Source organism: Canis aureus, chromosome 33, assembly GCF_053574225.1.
Source record: "Canis aureus isolate CA01 chromosome 33, VMU_Caureus_v.1.0, whole genome shotgun sequence".
Lineage (NCBI taxonomy): Eukaryota > Metazoa > Chordata > Mammalia > Carnivora > Canidae > Canis > Canis aureus.
The window spans coordinates 34,524,706-34,537,900 of NC_135643.1; the positions used below are offsets into that span (position 1 = coordinate 34,524,706).

The 13,195-nt window shown below is 37.6% G+C and overlaps 1 protein-coding gene across 5 annotated transcripts in view; it reads left to right on the plus strand.

Moving 5' to 3' along the window:
* Positions 1-13,195, plus strand: part of UGT8 (UDP glycosyltransferase 8) — a 104,722-nt gene that overhangs the window by 22,426 nt on the left and 69,101 nt on the right. For all 5 annotated transcript variants that reach the window (XR_013370976.1, XR_013370974.1, XR_013370973.1 and 2 more), the window contains exon 2: positions 7,827-8,650. Coding sequence is in view for 1 of the 5 variants with exons in the window: in XM_077882440.1 (XP_077738566.1) it covers positions 7,829-8,650 (822 nt within the window). In the remaining 4 variants the exon portion in view is untranslated. The remainder of the gene's footprint in view (positions 1-7,826; positions 8,651-13,195) is intronic.

A 13,195-nucleotide genomic window follows, 5' to 3' on the forward strand; every position in this document is an offset into this window, starting at 1 on the left:
AGAAATGATCTTTCATATGGTAGCCACTGATGATTCTCCTTTTTTTTTTTTTTTTTTTTTTTTACTAAATAGGTGAAAATAGCATTTTAAAGTAGGGTTGATAGAGGTCTCCTAAGGTAGCTGTTAGACTGATATTATGACTCCTGCTTGAGAAAATGGGAAAAATGAGGGATTCATGAAATTTATTTTTTTATCTTAAAAAAAAAAATCCCAGTAGTATAAGGGCACTTGGGTGGTGCAGTAGGTTAAGCTTCCTACTCTTGGTTTTGGCTCAGGTGGTGATCTCCGTGTCATCTACGCGCTGAGCATGGAGTCTACTGAAGACTCCCTCTCCTTCTGCCCCTTCCCCTGGCTCTCTCTTTTTTTCTCTCTAAACTAAATAAATAAATCTTTAAAAAAATCTTAGTAGTATATTGGGGTGTTCTGTTGTTGAATTTCAGTGGAAGTGAACCATTGAGGTTTAGGAGCAAGAATGATAGAGCTAATTAATTTTTTTTTTTTTTTTCCTGGTGTTCTAAGGACTTGGCCTTAGATGGATCACTTTTACAAATGAGTGTTTTGGATACACAGCTTTCAAGTAAAGTGCTACTCTCATATCCTTGCTGAATTAATTTGCACTTAAATGTTAATGGCTTCCCTATGGTGAGAGGTGTGCACTCTTATTAAAACTGGCATTGTTTCTTGTCGTGAATGCAAACATAGAAATGATTTTTAATATAAAGAAGAAAGGATGGGCTGATATGTAAAATGAAATTTGTTTAGAGTCTTTGGATTCTGTATTTTCTTCAATACTGTGACAGTGGAATACAGTCAAGTAGCAGTAGCATCTCAGAACTAAGAAAGAATTGGAGGAGAAAAGGGATTATTAGTGTATAGTGTCAGAAAGAAGTCCAATTAGATAAATGTTCAGAGGAAAGGGCATTTGTGTGAATATTATGAGGTATTTCGTGCCCTTAACAATGAGTGTTTGGGCAGAGTGGTGGTGGAGGCAATGCCAGGCTTTAGTTATCTGGGGAGTAAGTAGGGTTCACTTACTGATATTTAATATATTTATATATCTTTAATTAATTAAATTAAATATATTTTAATATAGACACTAATACTTTAAGAGATTTGATCAAGGAGAGTGGGAGTAAAGCTCCAGGGGCATGGAAATGGAATGAATGTGTTATAAATATTACATATTTTTGATAGAAAACTTCAAAAACCTGGAAATATAAAAGTGAGAAACAAAATCCCTCAATTTGAAAATCCAAATTGACTACTGATAACAATTTATTTACTTTGTGAGTGAATATAATCATTTTGTGTATACATGTATGTGATATACATATAATTTTCTATAATACTCCATTGTAAAATGTACTATGATGTGATTAATCCTCAATTGCTGGATTCCTATTGGTTTCTGGCTATTTGATGTTAAAAGTAAATACAGAAACATCTATGTATGCATGCAGGTATTTCTTTTCTTTAAATTTTATTTATTCATGAGAAGCACAGGAAGAGAGAGAAAGAGGCAGAGACACAGGCAGAGGGAGAAGCAGGCTCCATGCAGGGAGCCTGACATGGGACTCGATCCCAGGTCTCCAGGATCACACCCTGGGCTGAAGGCGGCGCTAAACCGCTGAGCCACCCGGGCAGCCTGCATGCTGGTATTTCTGATGTAGAGTCATTACATAAATGTAAAATGATGTGCCAGTTGTTTTCCAAAACAGTTGCACCAGTTTACATTTTCATCACCGGCCTAAAACTGTGTTATCATTCAAAATGATGTTCCTGCAAATTTTATAAAAGAAAAATCTAGTTTGCTTTGTTCAGTTATTTGGCCGATTTTAGCTCCTTGCCTCTAACTGGGAGGTTAGGTTCAAACTGTGTATGAATGTGGTGTGGTGTGTTCGGTGGCCAGCGCTTTCTCTAAGGTGCATAGAGAAGGAGCGCAAAGCCACCTCCCGGATGCCAGCTTTAGGAGGGTGTTACCTTGAGTTATCTGTTCTAATCACTCTTTAGGCAGCTTATCTCTCTATCTAGAGAACTGATGTGCATTTTTACTTTGGGGAGTAAATGCAACTGCCTCTGCTTTACCTCCACGGAAGTGAAGGGAAGATGTAATAGATGGGGAAAACTGCTCCAACTCCTCTTTCCAGAGCTCTCCCTTGTGATTTCTTGCTCCACCCACTATAGCTCCCAGGCTTGTCCACTTAAGCTCTCCGCCATTCTGGAAGCTGTTTTCACCTCTGCTACAGGATTCTCTTGTGTGTTCTGGGCATGACTTCCTCCGTTCACTTTTATTCCTCAGTAAGCTATTCTTAGCATTTGTTTTCTAGAAATTTGTCAAAAATCTATTACACTGATGACTGTAGCCCTGCCCACACCTCATTTCCTCATACCAATTCTCAGAGATATTAGATATGCCCTTTTATGTACTTTCCTATCATTTCTAAAGAAGCTTTAGGAAGAAAGGAGTGAAAACATTTGTGCTCAGTCAGTCATCTTGGACTGGAAACCTCTGCTCCAGATGTTTCAAACATTCCAAAAATATTCTATGATTATGTAGTCAAATCTAATAAGAATCTGCAATAAGAATTTCTTTTCTTTCTGCTCACCTTGTTTCCTTCTCTTTCCAGAGATCATTTAAAGCTCAACACTTTTATTGGCTGTATTAAAAAAATTAATGCTATTCTATCTGATTTACTTTGGGGAAAGTCTGAGATAAAAAATTCAGTGATTCTGTTTCTCAAGTATAAAGCCAATTTTTTAACACTCCATTTCGATAGGAAGTTATTCCTTCCTAATCTACTTGTTTTGCTTTCTTCATCTCATGTGATGTTCGTATTTATTCAAGGAATTCTTATTTATATGAATTCTTATACGAATAAATTCGTATTTATTCAAGGCTATCTACCTACCTTCTTGTAATTCTACCTATTTGAAGTAGAATTCTTAGGCTAAATTCATAGTGTTTTAATTATTTTTAAAAATATGTTTTAACATTTACCCTTGCTGTCCTGAGGCTTTACTGTTAATTTTTTTAAAAGCGTATTCTCTCTTGTATCTTCTAACAAGTGAACATGGGTATAATTTGGTCAAATTCCAAACAAAACAAAATGAACTATCTAGTGGGAATTTGTGAGGAATTTGTTCAGTCTACTTATGGGGAGGATTGACTTTTTTCAAATACCATCTTTCATCAGAATAATAAAGTATTTTTATACAACTAGTATTATTTCTATGTGTATGTCTTTAGGGAAAGGCTTGTTGAACTTAGTATAGCAAACAAATATCCTTTTTAGTTAATTTCAAAAGTACTTTATGTACTTTATTGTTTATGTTTTTTTTAAAGATTTATTTATTTATGATAGACGTAGAGACACAGGCAGAGGGAGAAGCAGGCTCCATGCCGGGAGCCCGATGCGGGACTTGATCCCGATCCGGGACTCCAGGATCGCCCCCTGGGCCAAAGGCAGGCGCCAAACCGCTGAGCCACCCAGTGATCCCCTATGTACTTTATTGTTATTGTAAATGAGTTACTTTCATCACATATTATTTAAAAACAATTCTTATGGGACCCCTGGGTGGTTCAGCGGTTTAGCACCTGCCTTCAGCCTAGGACATGATCCTGGAGTCCCAGGATCAAGTCCCACATCAGGCTCCCTGCATGGAGTCTGCTTCTCCCTCTGCCTGTGTCTCTGCCTCTTTTTCTCTCTGTGTCTGTCATGAATAAATAAATAAAATCTTTAAAAAAATAAAAATAAAAACAATGCTTATTATTTTTATTAAGAGAAGAGTAACATATGTCCATTATAGAAAATGTTAAATTAAAATTTACTCTTGTAATTTACACTATTATATGCATATCGTAAGTAATATGCATATCACCTAAAATGCATTTAAGTTTCTTTCCTGTCTTTTAATGTTTTGATAGTTCATTTTCTTTTTAGCACTGAGTAATATTCCACTCCAGTTTATTTATCCATTTACCTGCTGGAGGATATGTTGATTGCTTCCAAGTTTTGGCAATTATGAATGAAGCTGCTATGCACATCCGTGTACAGGTCTTTGTGTGCACATACATTTTCCACTCTTGGGTAAATACCAAGGAGCACAATTGCTGGATCATATGTTAGTTTTGTAAAAAACCACCACCTGCCTTCTAATGTGGCTGTACCATTTTACATTCCCCCTGAGAGTTCCTGTTGCTCTGTATTCTTTTTTTTTTTTTTATTTTATTTTTTATTTATGATAGTCACACAGAGAGAGAGAGAGAGGCAGAGACACAAGTAGAGGGAGAAGCAGGCTCCATGCACCAGGAGCCCGATGTGGGATTCGATCCCGGGTCTCCAGGATCGCGCCCTGGGCCAAAGGCAGGCGCCAAACCACTGCGCCACCCAGGGATCCCTGTTGCTCTGTATTCTCTCCAGCATTTGGCATTATCAGTGTTTTGGATCTTGGCCATTCTGACAGGTGTGTAGTGGTATCTCATGGTTTTAATTTTGCATTTCCCTGATGACTTATGATGTGGAGCATCTTCCTATATGCTCCTTTGCCATCCGTATGTTTTCTTTATGAGTTACCTATTAAGGTCTTCAGCCCTATTTAAAATTATGTTGGTTACTTTCTTATTGTTGAATTTTAAGAGTTCTTTGTGTATTTTGGACAACAGTCCTTTATCAGATGTGTCTTTTACAAATGTTTTCTCCCAGTCTGTGGCTTGTCTTCTCATTCTCTTGACATTATCTTTAGAGCAGAAATTTTTAATATTAATTAACTTCAGCTTATCAGTAGACACACTCTGATAAGTCTGGACTAGCAAGAATCTTACTATTTTGTTTTGTTTTGTTTTGTTTGTTTGTTTTTAAGAATCTTACTATTTGTTGGTAGTTGTATTAGTCATTCTGTTATCCACTGCAGTGATGTTTATGAGATTAAAGTACTGTTATAGTCCTTCATACTTAGTCTTGTATTTGAACAGCAGAATGACACACTTGCACAAATGATGCTTCTTTGTTGGTAATCAGTATTTTTTCATGAAGACCTAATAGACATTGTTTTTATAAGATATTTTGTCACAAATATTTGTATTTTTGCATACTTTCAGAATCTATATAGACAGAATATATGCACTTTTCTAACTTTATATTAGTACTGTAGCCACTAGTACTAAATTAATTTAGCCACATGTTAAAATTTAAAATTCAGTTTCCCAATCACAGTAACTACACTTCAGCTGCCCAGTATTGGATAGGAGGGATATAGAACATTTTCATATTCACAGAAAGCTCTATTGAACAATACTGTTCTTGAACACAGGCAGTTGTGCATTTAAAGATTTTTTTCTGTGATTTCTTTTTACTTTATAGTAATTACTGAAATAAAATATTAAAATCAAAAAGCAAGAATAGAATAAGAAGCTCAGTGAAAGGGTTGGTTTCCCTACTATTATTTTTTATTTTGTATCTTCTTTATGGTAGATAAAGCAGTGGTTTTAACTGCTACTGAATAAACTGTGTGTTTGCTGCTCAGCTAAATGCAAAAGACAATGGACAGAGCAGTTCCTATGATTGGTCCCTCAGCTGTTAATGTCTTCTTGGACAAGCAAATAGTGACAGGTAGTATTAATAACAGCAGTGGACCCTAGCTGCTGCAATAACTGTGTTTGCATAAATTTCATCCCTAGAATTAGGAACATCTCTACTGAGAATCCCTAATTTAATTAATTAATTAATTAAATAAATTAATTAATCCCTAATTTAATTAATAATTCCTTGGATTTGGAGGCTGCACCACAGAGAGACAGTACAGTAGAATAAGGCCAGGGAAGTTTCCTCCAAGATTGGCTATTTAGGGATGCCTGGGTGGCTTGGTAGGTTAAGTGTCTGCCAACTGCTTGGGTCATGATCCCAGGGTCCGGGGGATCAAGCCCCATGTCAAGCTTCCTGCTCAGTGGGGAGCCTGCTGTCCCTCTCCCTCTGCTGTTCCCGCTATGTGTGTTCTCTGGTGCGTTCTCTCTCTCTCTCTCTCTTAAATAAATAAATAAATCTTAAAAAAATTTTTTACAAAAGATTGTCTATTCATTGACCATTTAACTATAAAATAAACTTACTTCATTGTTATAGAAATAATGTTTTCTCCAAATTTATTTTTTTAAAGCCCTCATTTAATTCAAGCAACATTTAACACAGGCTTTTATGTGCTTATAATGTGCATTACTTCTGTTTACTCTTAATGGTATAGGGTCAACATCTAGAAATAGCTTGAAAATTTCATTGGAGAGGGAAAAGGCACCTGGAGATAGATTTTTCATAGTTTAATCTTGATATTGGAAGAATCCATCATTTGCCTGCTATTGACTTTCTTTTTTGTTTTTCTTAGGTTACTTAAGTGTTTGAATGTTGAGAAGGTATAGTTGCTAAAACTGCATTTAGTTGGTGGGAGTTTGTGAGAGTAGGCTGGTTAATATATGATAATGAGTAAAAATAGATATTGATTTGGTAATGTGCATATAAATCTATTTTAAGTTGTTCCTCCAGGTAAAAAGATCCAGCTTGCATGGTTAACTACTGTTTAGATCTTTTTTCTATTTGGAGGCTAACTTAGAGTCTAAGTAAAAATTATACTGGGTAGGGTAGGAGGAGTTTGCACACTATGTAGCCCCCAGAGGTAGGACACTTAATTCTAAAAAATAACAGAGGACAACTCTAACTATTGTACATAATCTACTACCATGAAAGGTAGGAGAAGTGATAGGTGTCATGTGTACAGCCATCCTCTAATTTGCTATTTGCACCTGAGTTACAGATACAACACAAGGAAGTGTGGTCTGGGATATATTCGTTCATCATCAGTTCTTCCATAAGCATTTACAAAGATCCCGTTAATTCTCTTGGATTTTTCTATTAAAAGTTTCTTTCAGTGCCCTGAGATGAATTGGTGAATTGATAGAGATTGCATAAATAGAGACTGCCAGGACACATCAGGGTATTTAGGTAAAGGGGAAATGCACAATAAAGTAATTTTTCCTGTAGAAAAATGTCTTTTCTATAGAACTGTTAACTTAAAAGGATTATTTTTTAAAACATAATCTTTCTTTGATATGCTTTGGTGATAACTGGGAATGTAACTGCTGTGATCAAATGATTTAAAAAGAGACATACATGCTGATGGCACCCAGAAATAAAAAATCTTGGCTCTTCTTCCTGAAATTAGCATTGATGTTTAATTAAAAGATAAACAGATGTTCCATAGATACCTTACAGCGATTATTCAAAGAAGAAAGATCTGCAGACATTCAATCTTAGAAAAGTTTTATTTCAGATTTTCATAAATCTAGTTCTCTAAAAGAAATCTAGTTCTCTATTAATGATGCAGTCATGTGCTCTGAAATGGATACGTTTTAAGTATATTTCAGTTTCTGTCAGCTTTGTGGTCAGCTCTATACCTTAAAAAAATTGTCTTTCAAAAATAGAGATGTAATTAAACCAGTATCAGGATACTTTTATTTTTTTTATTATTATTATTTTTTAATTTTTATTTATTTATGATAGTCACAGAGAGAGAGAGAGGCAGAGACACAGGCAGAGGGAGAAGCAGGCTCCATGCACCGGGAGCCCGACGTGGGATTCGATCCCGGGTCTCCAGGATCGTGCCCTGGGCCAAAGGCAGGCGCCAAACCGCTGCGCCACCCAGGGATCCCTCAGGATACTTTTAAACAGTGATACTTAGACAGAGTAGTGGATCACGAGAGATACTACGAAAAAAATTCTGTGGTTGTTTTGCAGGGTAAGGATTGTACTTTGTTTTAAGTGGTTTTCCGGTTGTCATTTCAGCTATGAAGTCTTACACTCCGTATTTCATGCTCCTGTGGAGTGCTGTTGGGATAGCGAAGGCCGCCAAAATCATCATCGTGCCGCCAATTATGTTTGAGAGCCATATGTACATTTTCAAGACACTAGCCTCAGCCTTGCATGAGAGAGGCCACCGTACAGTGTTTCTTCTCTCCGAAGGCAGAGACATCACGCCATCTAATCATTACAGCCTCCAGCGATACCCAGGAATTTTTAACAGTACCACCTCCGATGCTTTCCTGCAGTCCAAAATGCGGAATATTTTCTCTGGGAGATTAACAGCAATTGAACTGTTTGACATACTAGATCACTATACCAAGAACTGTGATATGATGGTTGGCAACCGTGCCCTGATTCAGGGTCTGAAGAAGGAAAAGTTTGACCTGCTGCTGGTGGACCCTAATGACATGTGTGGATTTGTGATAGCTCATCTTTTAGGAGTTAAATATGCTGTATTTTCAACTGGCCTTTGGTATCCTGCGGAAGTGGGTGCTCCTGCCCCATTAGCTTACGTCCCAGAGTTTAACTCACTCCTCACAGACCACATGAACTTGCTGCAGAGGATGAAAAATACCGGCGTTTACCTCATTTCCAGATTAGGGGTCAGCTTTCTGGTTCTTCCCAAATATGAAAGGATAATGCAGAAGTACAACCTGCTGCCAGAGAAGTCCATGTACGACTTGGTCCATGGGTCCAGTCTGTGGATGCTGTGTACAGATGTAGCGCTGGAGTTTCCAAGACCCACTCTGCCTAATGTTGTGTATGTAGGAGGAATCCTAACCAAACCAGCCGGCCCACTACCAGAAGTAAGGTTTGCTGAACTCCTTGGTAATCTTTTCTAAATATAAAGGTCAATTTGTCAGTTTTGATTTTTGGAAGAGATAGGATTGGTTATCATTGGCTAGCAAATGCTACTCGAAAAAGTAGTTAAGACAGGAGAGCCGACTAAGGTCCCTTCCCTTGAGGATGCACCATTTCCCTGGAGCATGTTCCTTTGATGGAGCCTCTCTCCAATGCTGAGAGGCCATTTTGCCACATGGCCAATAGACTGGCTGGGAAATAGACTTTTGATTAATAACTGTAGTACGTGAGGAGAATGTAGTTAGGTAGCTCTAATGAGCATAAGTGGTTTTTCTTTTAATTAACCACAGAATTTGCTCTTTTCTCTCCCAGATAGCACAATGACCGGTTTCCACATCTAGATTAGGTTCACTGAAGTCAAATAAACAGAAACCATGGGAATAGAGGGTCTTCTTGCAGCAATCATAACCACTAAACAGCTTATGTCCAACAATGAAAATAAAGTAGTGATTTCTATCAAGCTAAGGAGCTGACTAATTTTTAGTAAATAACTGTTTTAAAGCAATCCTGCCCCATTGCGATTTCATTTCAAAGATGGAATTGATTGTACTTTAACAAAACCCTGTCTTCTATCTAAGTCAAACGTAAGTCCTTTTTTTCTGGTTGAGCTGTCAGCGAATCCCTTTTGTCTCTTCTCCATCCCAGTTTGTTTTGTATTATTATGTCAAACTCGTAGGGGTCATACCTGCGGATCTCTTGTCGTTGGGGTTTCTTACCTCAGGCTGGCTCTCTGGATTTAATCTCAACATCTGATGGCATTTACCAGGAAGCAACAAGTTTGTTCTATAATTTTGCTCGTTACTGAAACTATTTCTACTCTTGAAAATCTGAAAATAGCCACTTGCAACAACTCTACTAAATCTCTGGTCACTACATATCAAAACATTTTTAGAGCCTGACGAAGAGCAAATCTGTATTTTTTCATACAGGCATTGGATAAGGACAGTCACTGGGCAGAATTTTCTGGTGGAGAAATAATGTGATGGCAATATACAGCCTGTAGACTTTTTCTAATCCTTTATTTTTTTTCTAAAGACTTTATTTATTCATGAGAGACACAGAGAGAGGCAGAGACACAGGCAGAGGGAGAAGCAGACTCCGTGCCGGGAGCCTGATGTGGGACTCAATCCTGGGACCCCAGGATCACACCCTGAGCCAAAGGCAGATGCCCAACCACTGAGCCACACAGGCATCCCTTATTCTAATCCTTTAGAAGTGCATTTAATAAGTAATACTTTGATATATTTCATGTAACATGAAAAAAATAGAGCTTGCCAGATTTCAGGCCTGTACCACCTAGTAGTTCAAACCGATGCTGCCAGTGGAGGCCTTTGAGGGCACAGCTGTTCTCTCTGACATCAACTGTAGAGGATAGGAATTAATTTCAACTTTCCTCAGCCATTCATGAATTTAACCAAGCCCATTTCAAATCTTTAAATATTCTCTGCCAGGGTCACCATGTGATGTATTAACTACCCTTGAAGGGAGCTAAAATCAGATTTAGAAGTAGCTTCTAAAAGACTTGGTGAGATAGTCTGTCTTCTCTGAGTCATTCATAATGTTACACAGATGAGGGTTACCTCCAGGTCTTCATTTTTTCCTGACCAGAGAGGACTGCACTTTCTGGTTTCTGTTTGGGGGCTGTATCCCTCTTTTGGTCACATGATTGAAGGAGGGATGGATGATGAAAAGGATTGTTCTAAAGAATCTTTAGTCCCTGTACATTTGTCTTGAATTGCAGCAACTTGAACTATATAGCACAAGTACAGAATTCTATATTTTTTAAAGATTTTATTTATTTATTCATGAAAAACACACAGAGAGAGGCAGAGACATAGACAGAGGGAGAAGTAGGCTCCCTGCAGGGAGCACGATGCAGGACTCGATCCCAGGATCCCAGGATCCCAGGATCACGATCTGAGCCAAAGGCAGACGCTTAAACCACTGAGCCACCCAGGTGCCCCAGAATAATATTTTATGGGTTTTATTTTTCTGTCCTTTAGCCTTCATTAAGATACATAGCACATGAGAATATTTCTTTTTTCCCTATAACCCAGGCTTATCTTTTCTTCCATGGGTCCTTTTGCCCGTTAGTTTCACTATTTTATTTTACTTTTAAACCATCTTTGGAGTGGTTTTGGAGACTTATATAAGGTTATTACTTAAAATGTTCTCCAACTTGCAGAATTTCTAGTTTGATCCAAGCTTGACTGACTCTGTGAGCCTCTCTGTTCTTTTTTTCCTCTTTGGGCTTTTTTTTTTTTTTTTTTTTACGATTTTATTTATTTATTCACAAGAGACACAGAGAGAGAGAGGCAGAGACACAGGCAGAGGGAGAAGCAGGCTCCATGCAGGGAGCCCAACATGGGACTTGATCCCAGGATTCCAGGATCATGCCCTGGGCCAAAGGCAGGCTCTAAACCACTGAGCCACGCAGGGATCCCCACCTTGAGCTTTTTGTTTACAGTGACTACTTTGGCTTTCCCACTCAGGTCACACACACACAGACACATAAAAATACAGCATATGCATGTGTTATATATGTAGACCTAGATGCGTCTGTTATTATCATTGGAAAGTATCTTAGGTCATAAGTGTGAAGGGCTGTTTTCATTTCAGTATGCCATTTGCAAAGTTTTTCGCTAGGGAGTATTTTGAAGGATGAGGTGTCTTACCCTTTCAGATATTTCTTACTCTGTTGAGGTTTTATATGCTTAGGAACACATGTGTTCCTACTGGGATTTCTCTAGTAGATTTGTCTGATACGATAACCTGTACCTCAGGGTTCTAAGAGTTAATAAGTTTCTCAAATGCCTTTATTATTTACAGGTCATGGTTGTGACACTAAAATAATAGACCCTAGCAAGTGACCATTTAGAACACATGATTCACTAATAACAGCTTAATTGTTAACTGCCTTGGTATCTTACACTGAGAATGGATTGGAAGGTTAGAACCAAGGGAATGGTTAGAAGCTTTCATAACATTTGAGCCCAGAGAAACTCTAGAGAGCATCTAGTTCAATTCCATTAATGTAGTTTACTTTTTCCCTCTCAAAATAGAGAAAATAGTCCATTCATTTGTCACATAGGAGATTCAGGGTTTTTGGATGTCTCCTCCAAGGCCATTAAGCTAGTTTGAGGCACAGCCAAGTGAAGTGTCAATTATTTTGCTGTGATTGGATATTTTGTCAAGAAGTCTAGTCTCTTGTTACTCATATTACTCATTTTCACATTTATAGTGTATACATTATATACATTAGAGTGTATTAATCTGTGCAGAGACAAATATTTCTCAGTTCTTTATTTGATATCTTAAAGATTACAAGGACGATATGAGAGTCAAATTTTATTTATTTATTTATTTATTTATTTAAAGATTTTATTTATTTATTAATGAGAGACACACAGAGAGAGAGAGGGAGAGACACAGGCAGAGGGAGAAGCAGGCTCCATGCAGGGAGTCCGACGTGGGACTCGATCTGGGGTCTCCAGAATCAGGCCTTGGGCTGAAGGCGGCGCTAAACCGCTGAGCCACCTGGGCTGCCCAAAAGTTAAATTTTAAATCATACATACTCTTTCTTATGCTTTAGAAATTTAATAATAGTAATTAGACAGAATCCAAATGCTTTGATTACAAAGTATTGTATTGGCATAAAGTGAAGCAGTTGTGTGCCTTGATAATACAGTCATTTTAAAATGCCTATTAGCAATGTGCCTACTTTATCATATGCTATTTGCTACCTGACTGCCTAGAGTATGAGTCCTTAAAATGTGTCAGTGAAGAGGAGGAGGTCTGGGTTGGATCACATCTACTCTATCATTGCAGGGGGGTAGAGAACATGAATACACATTTCTTTAGAAAAGAACATTTGCCTCAGCCAGGAAGGAGATCTATACACAGATAGATCCCTATTTGACTAGGTCCTTTAACTATTATATGTGAATGAAATAGTATCTAAGAGAGAGTGATTGTAGCTTTTAGCAGTTTTAGTAGAGGGGAATAATAATGATTCCTAAAGATTAGTACATTTACTTAGGGAGTCTATTTTTAAAATGAACGTATTTCAGGTGGTAATTTTTAAGTGATTTTTCATTAACTGAAATGGCCAGACCATGTCAGGCAGCCGATCTCTCCCACTTTTCTGTTTCTACAGCCCCGAACTGTTTTTGTACTTAATAGATTGTACTTTAACTATTGGTTTTTCACATGGCTCTCTCCCTAACTAGAATGTGGATGCCTCAAAGGGTGGATCCCCTACTTACTCATCTTTGTACCCTGAGTATCTGGAAAATGGTAGGCATTCAATGAATGTTTAAGATTAAATGAACTGCATCAAATAGAAATAGTTGCAAAAAAAAATTGGTTTCAGCAATTACAACAATGTGAATATTCTAGCCATTATCTGCTTATTTCAAATTTATGCCCACATACCATCCCAGCCGCTAAGCAACCAAACATTCCAGGCTAAGTTATTTTAATGAATTAGA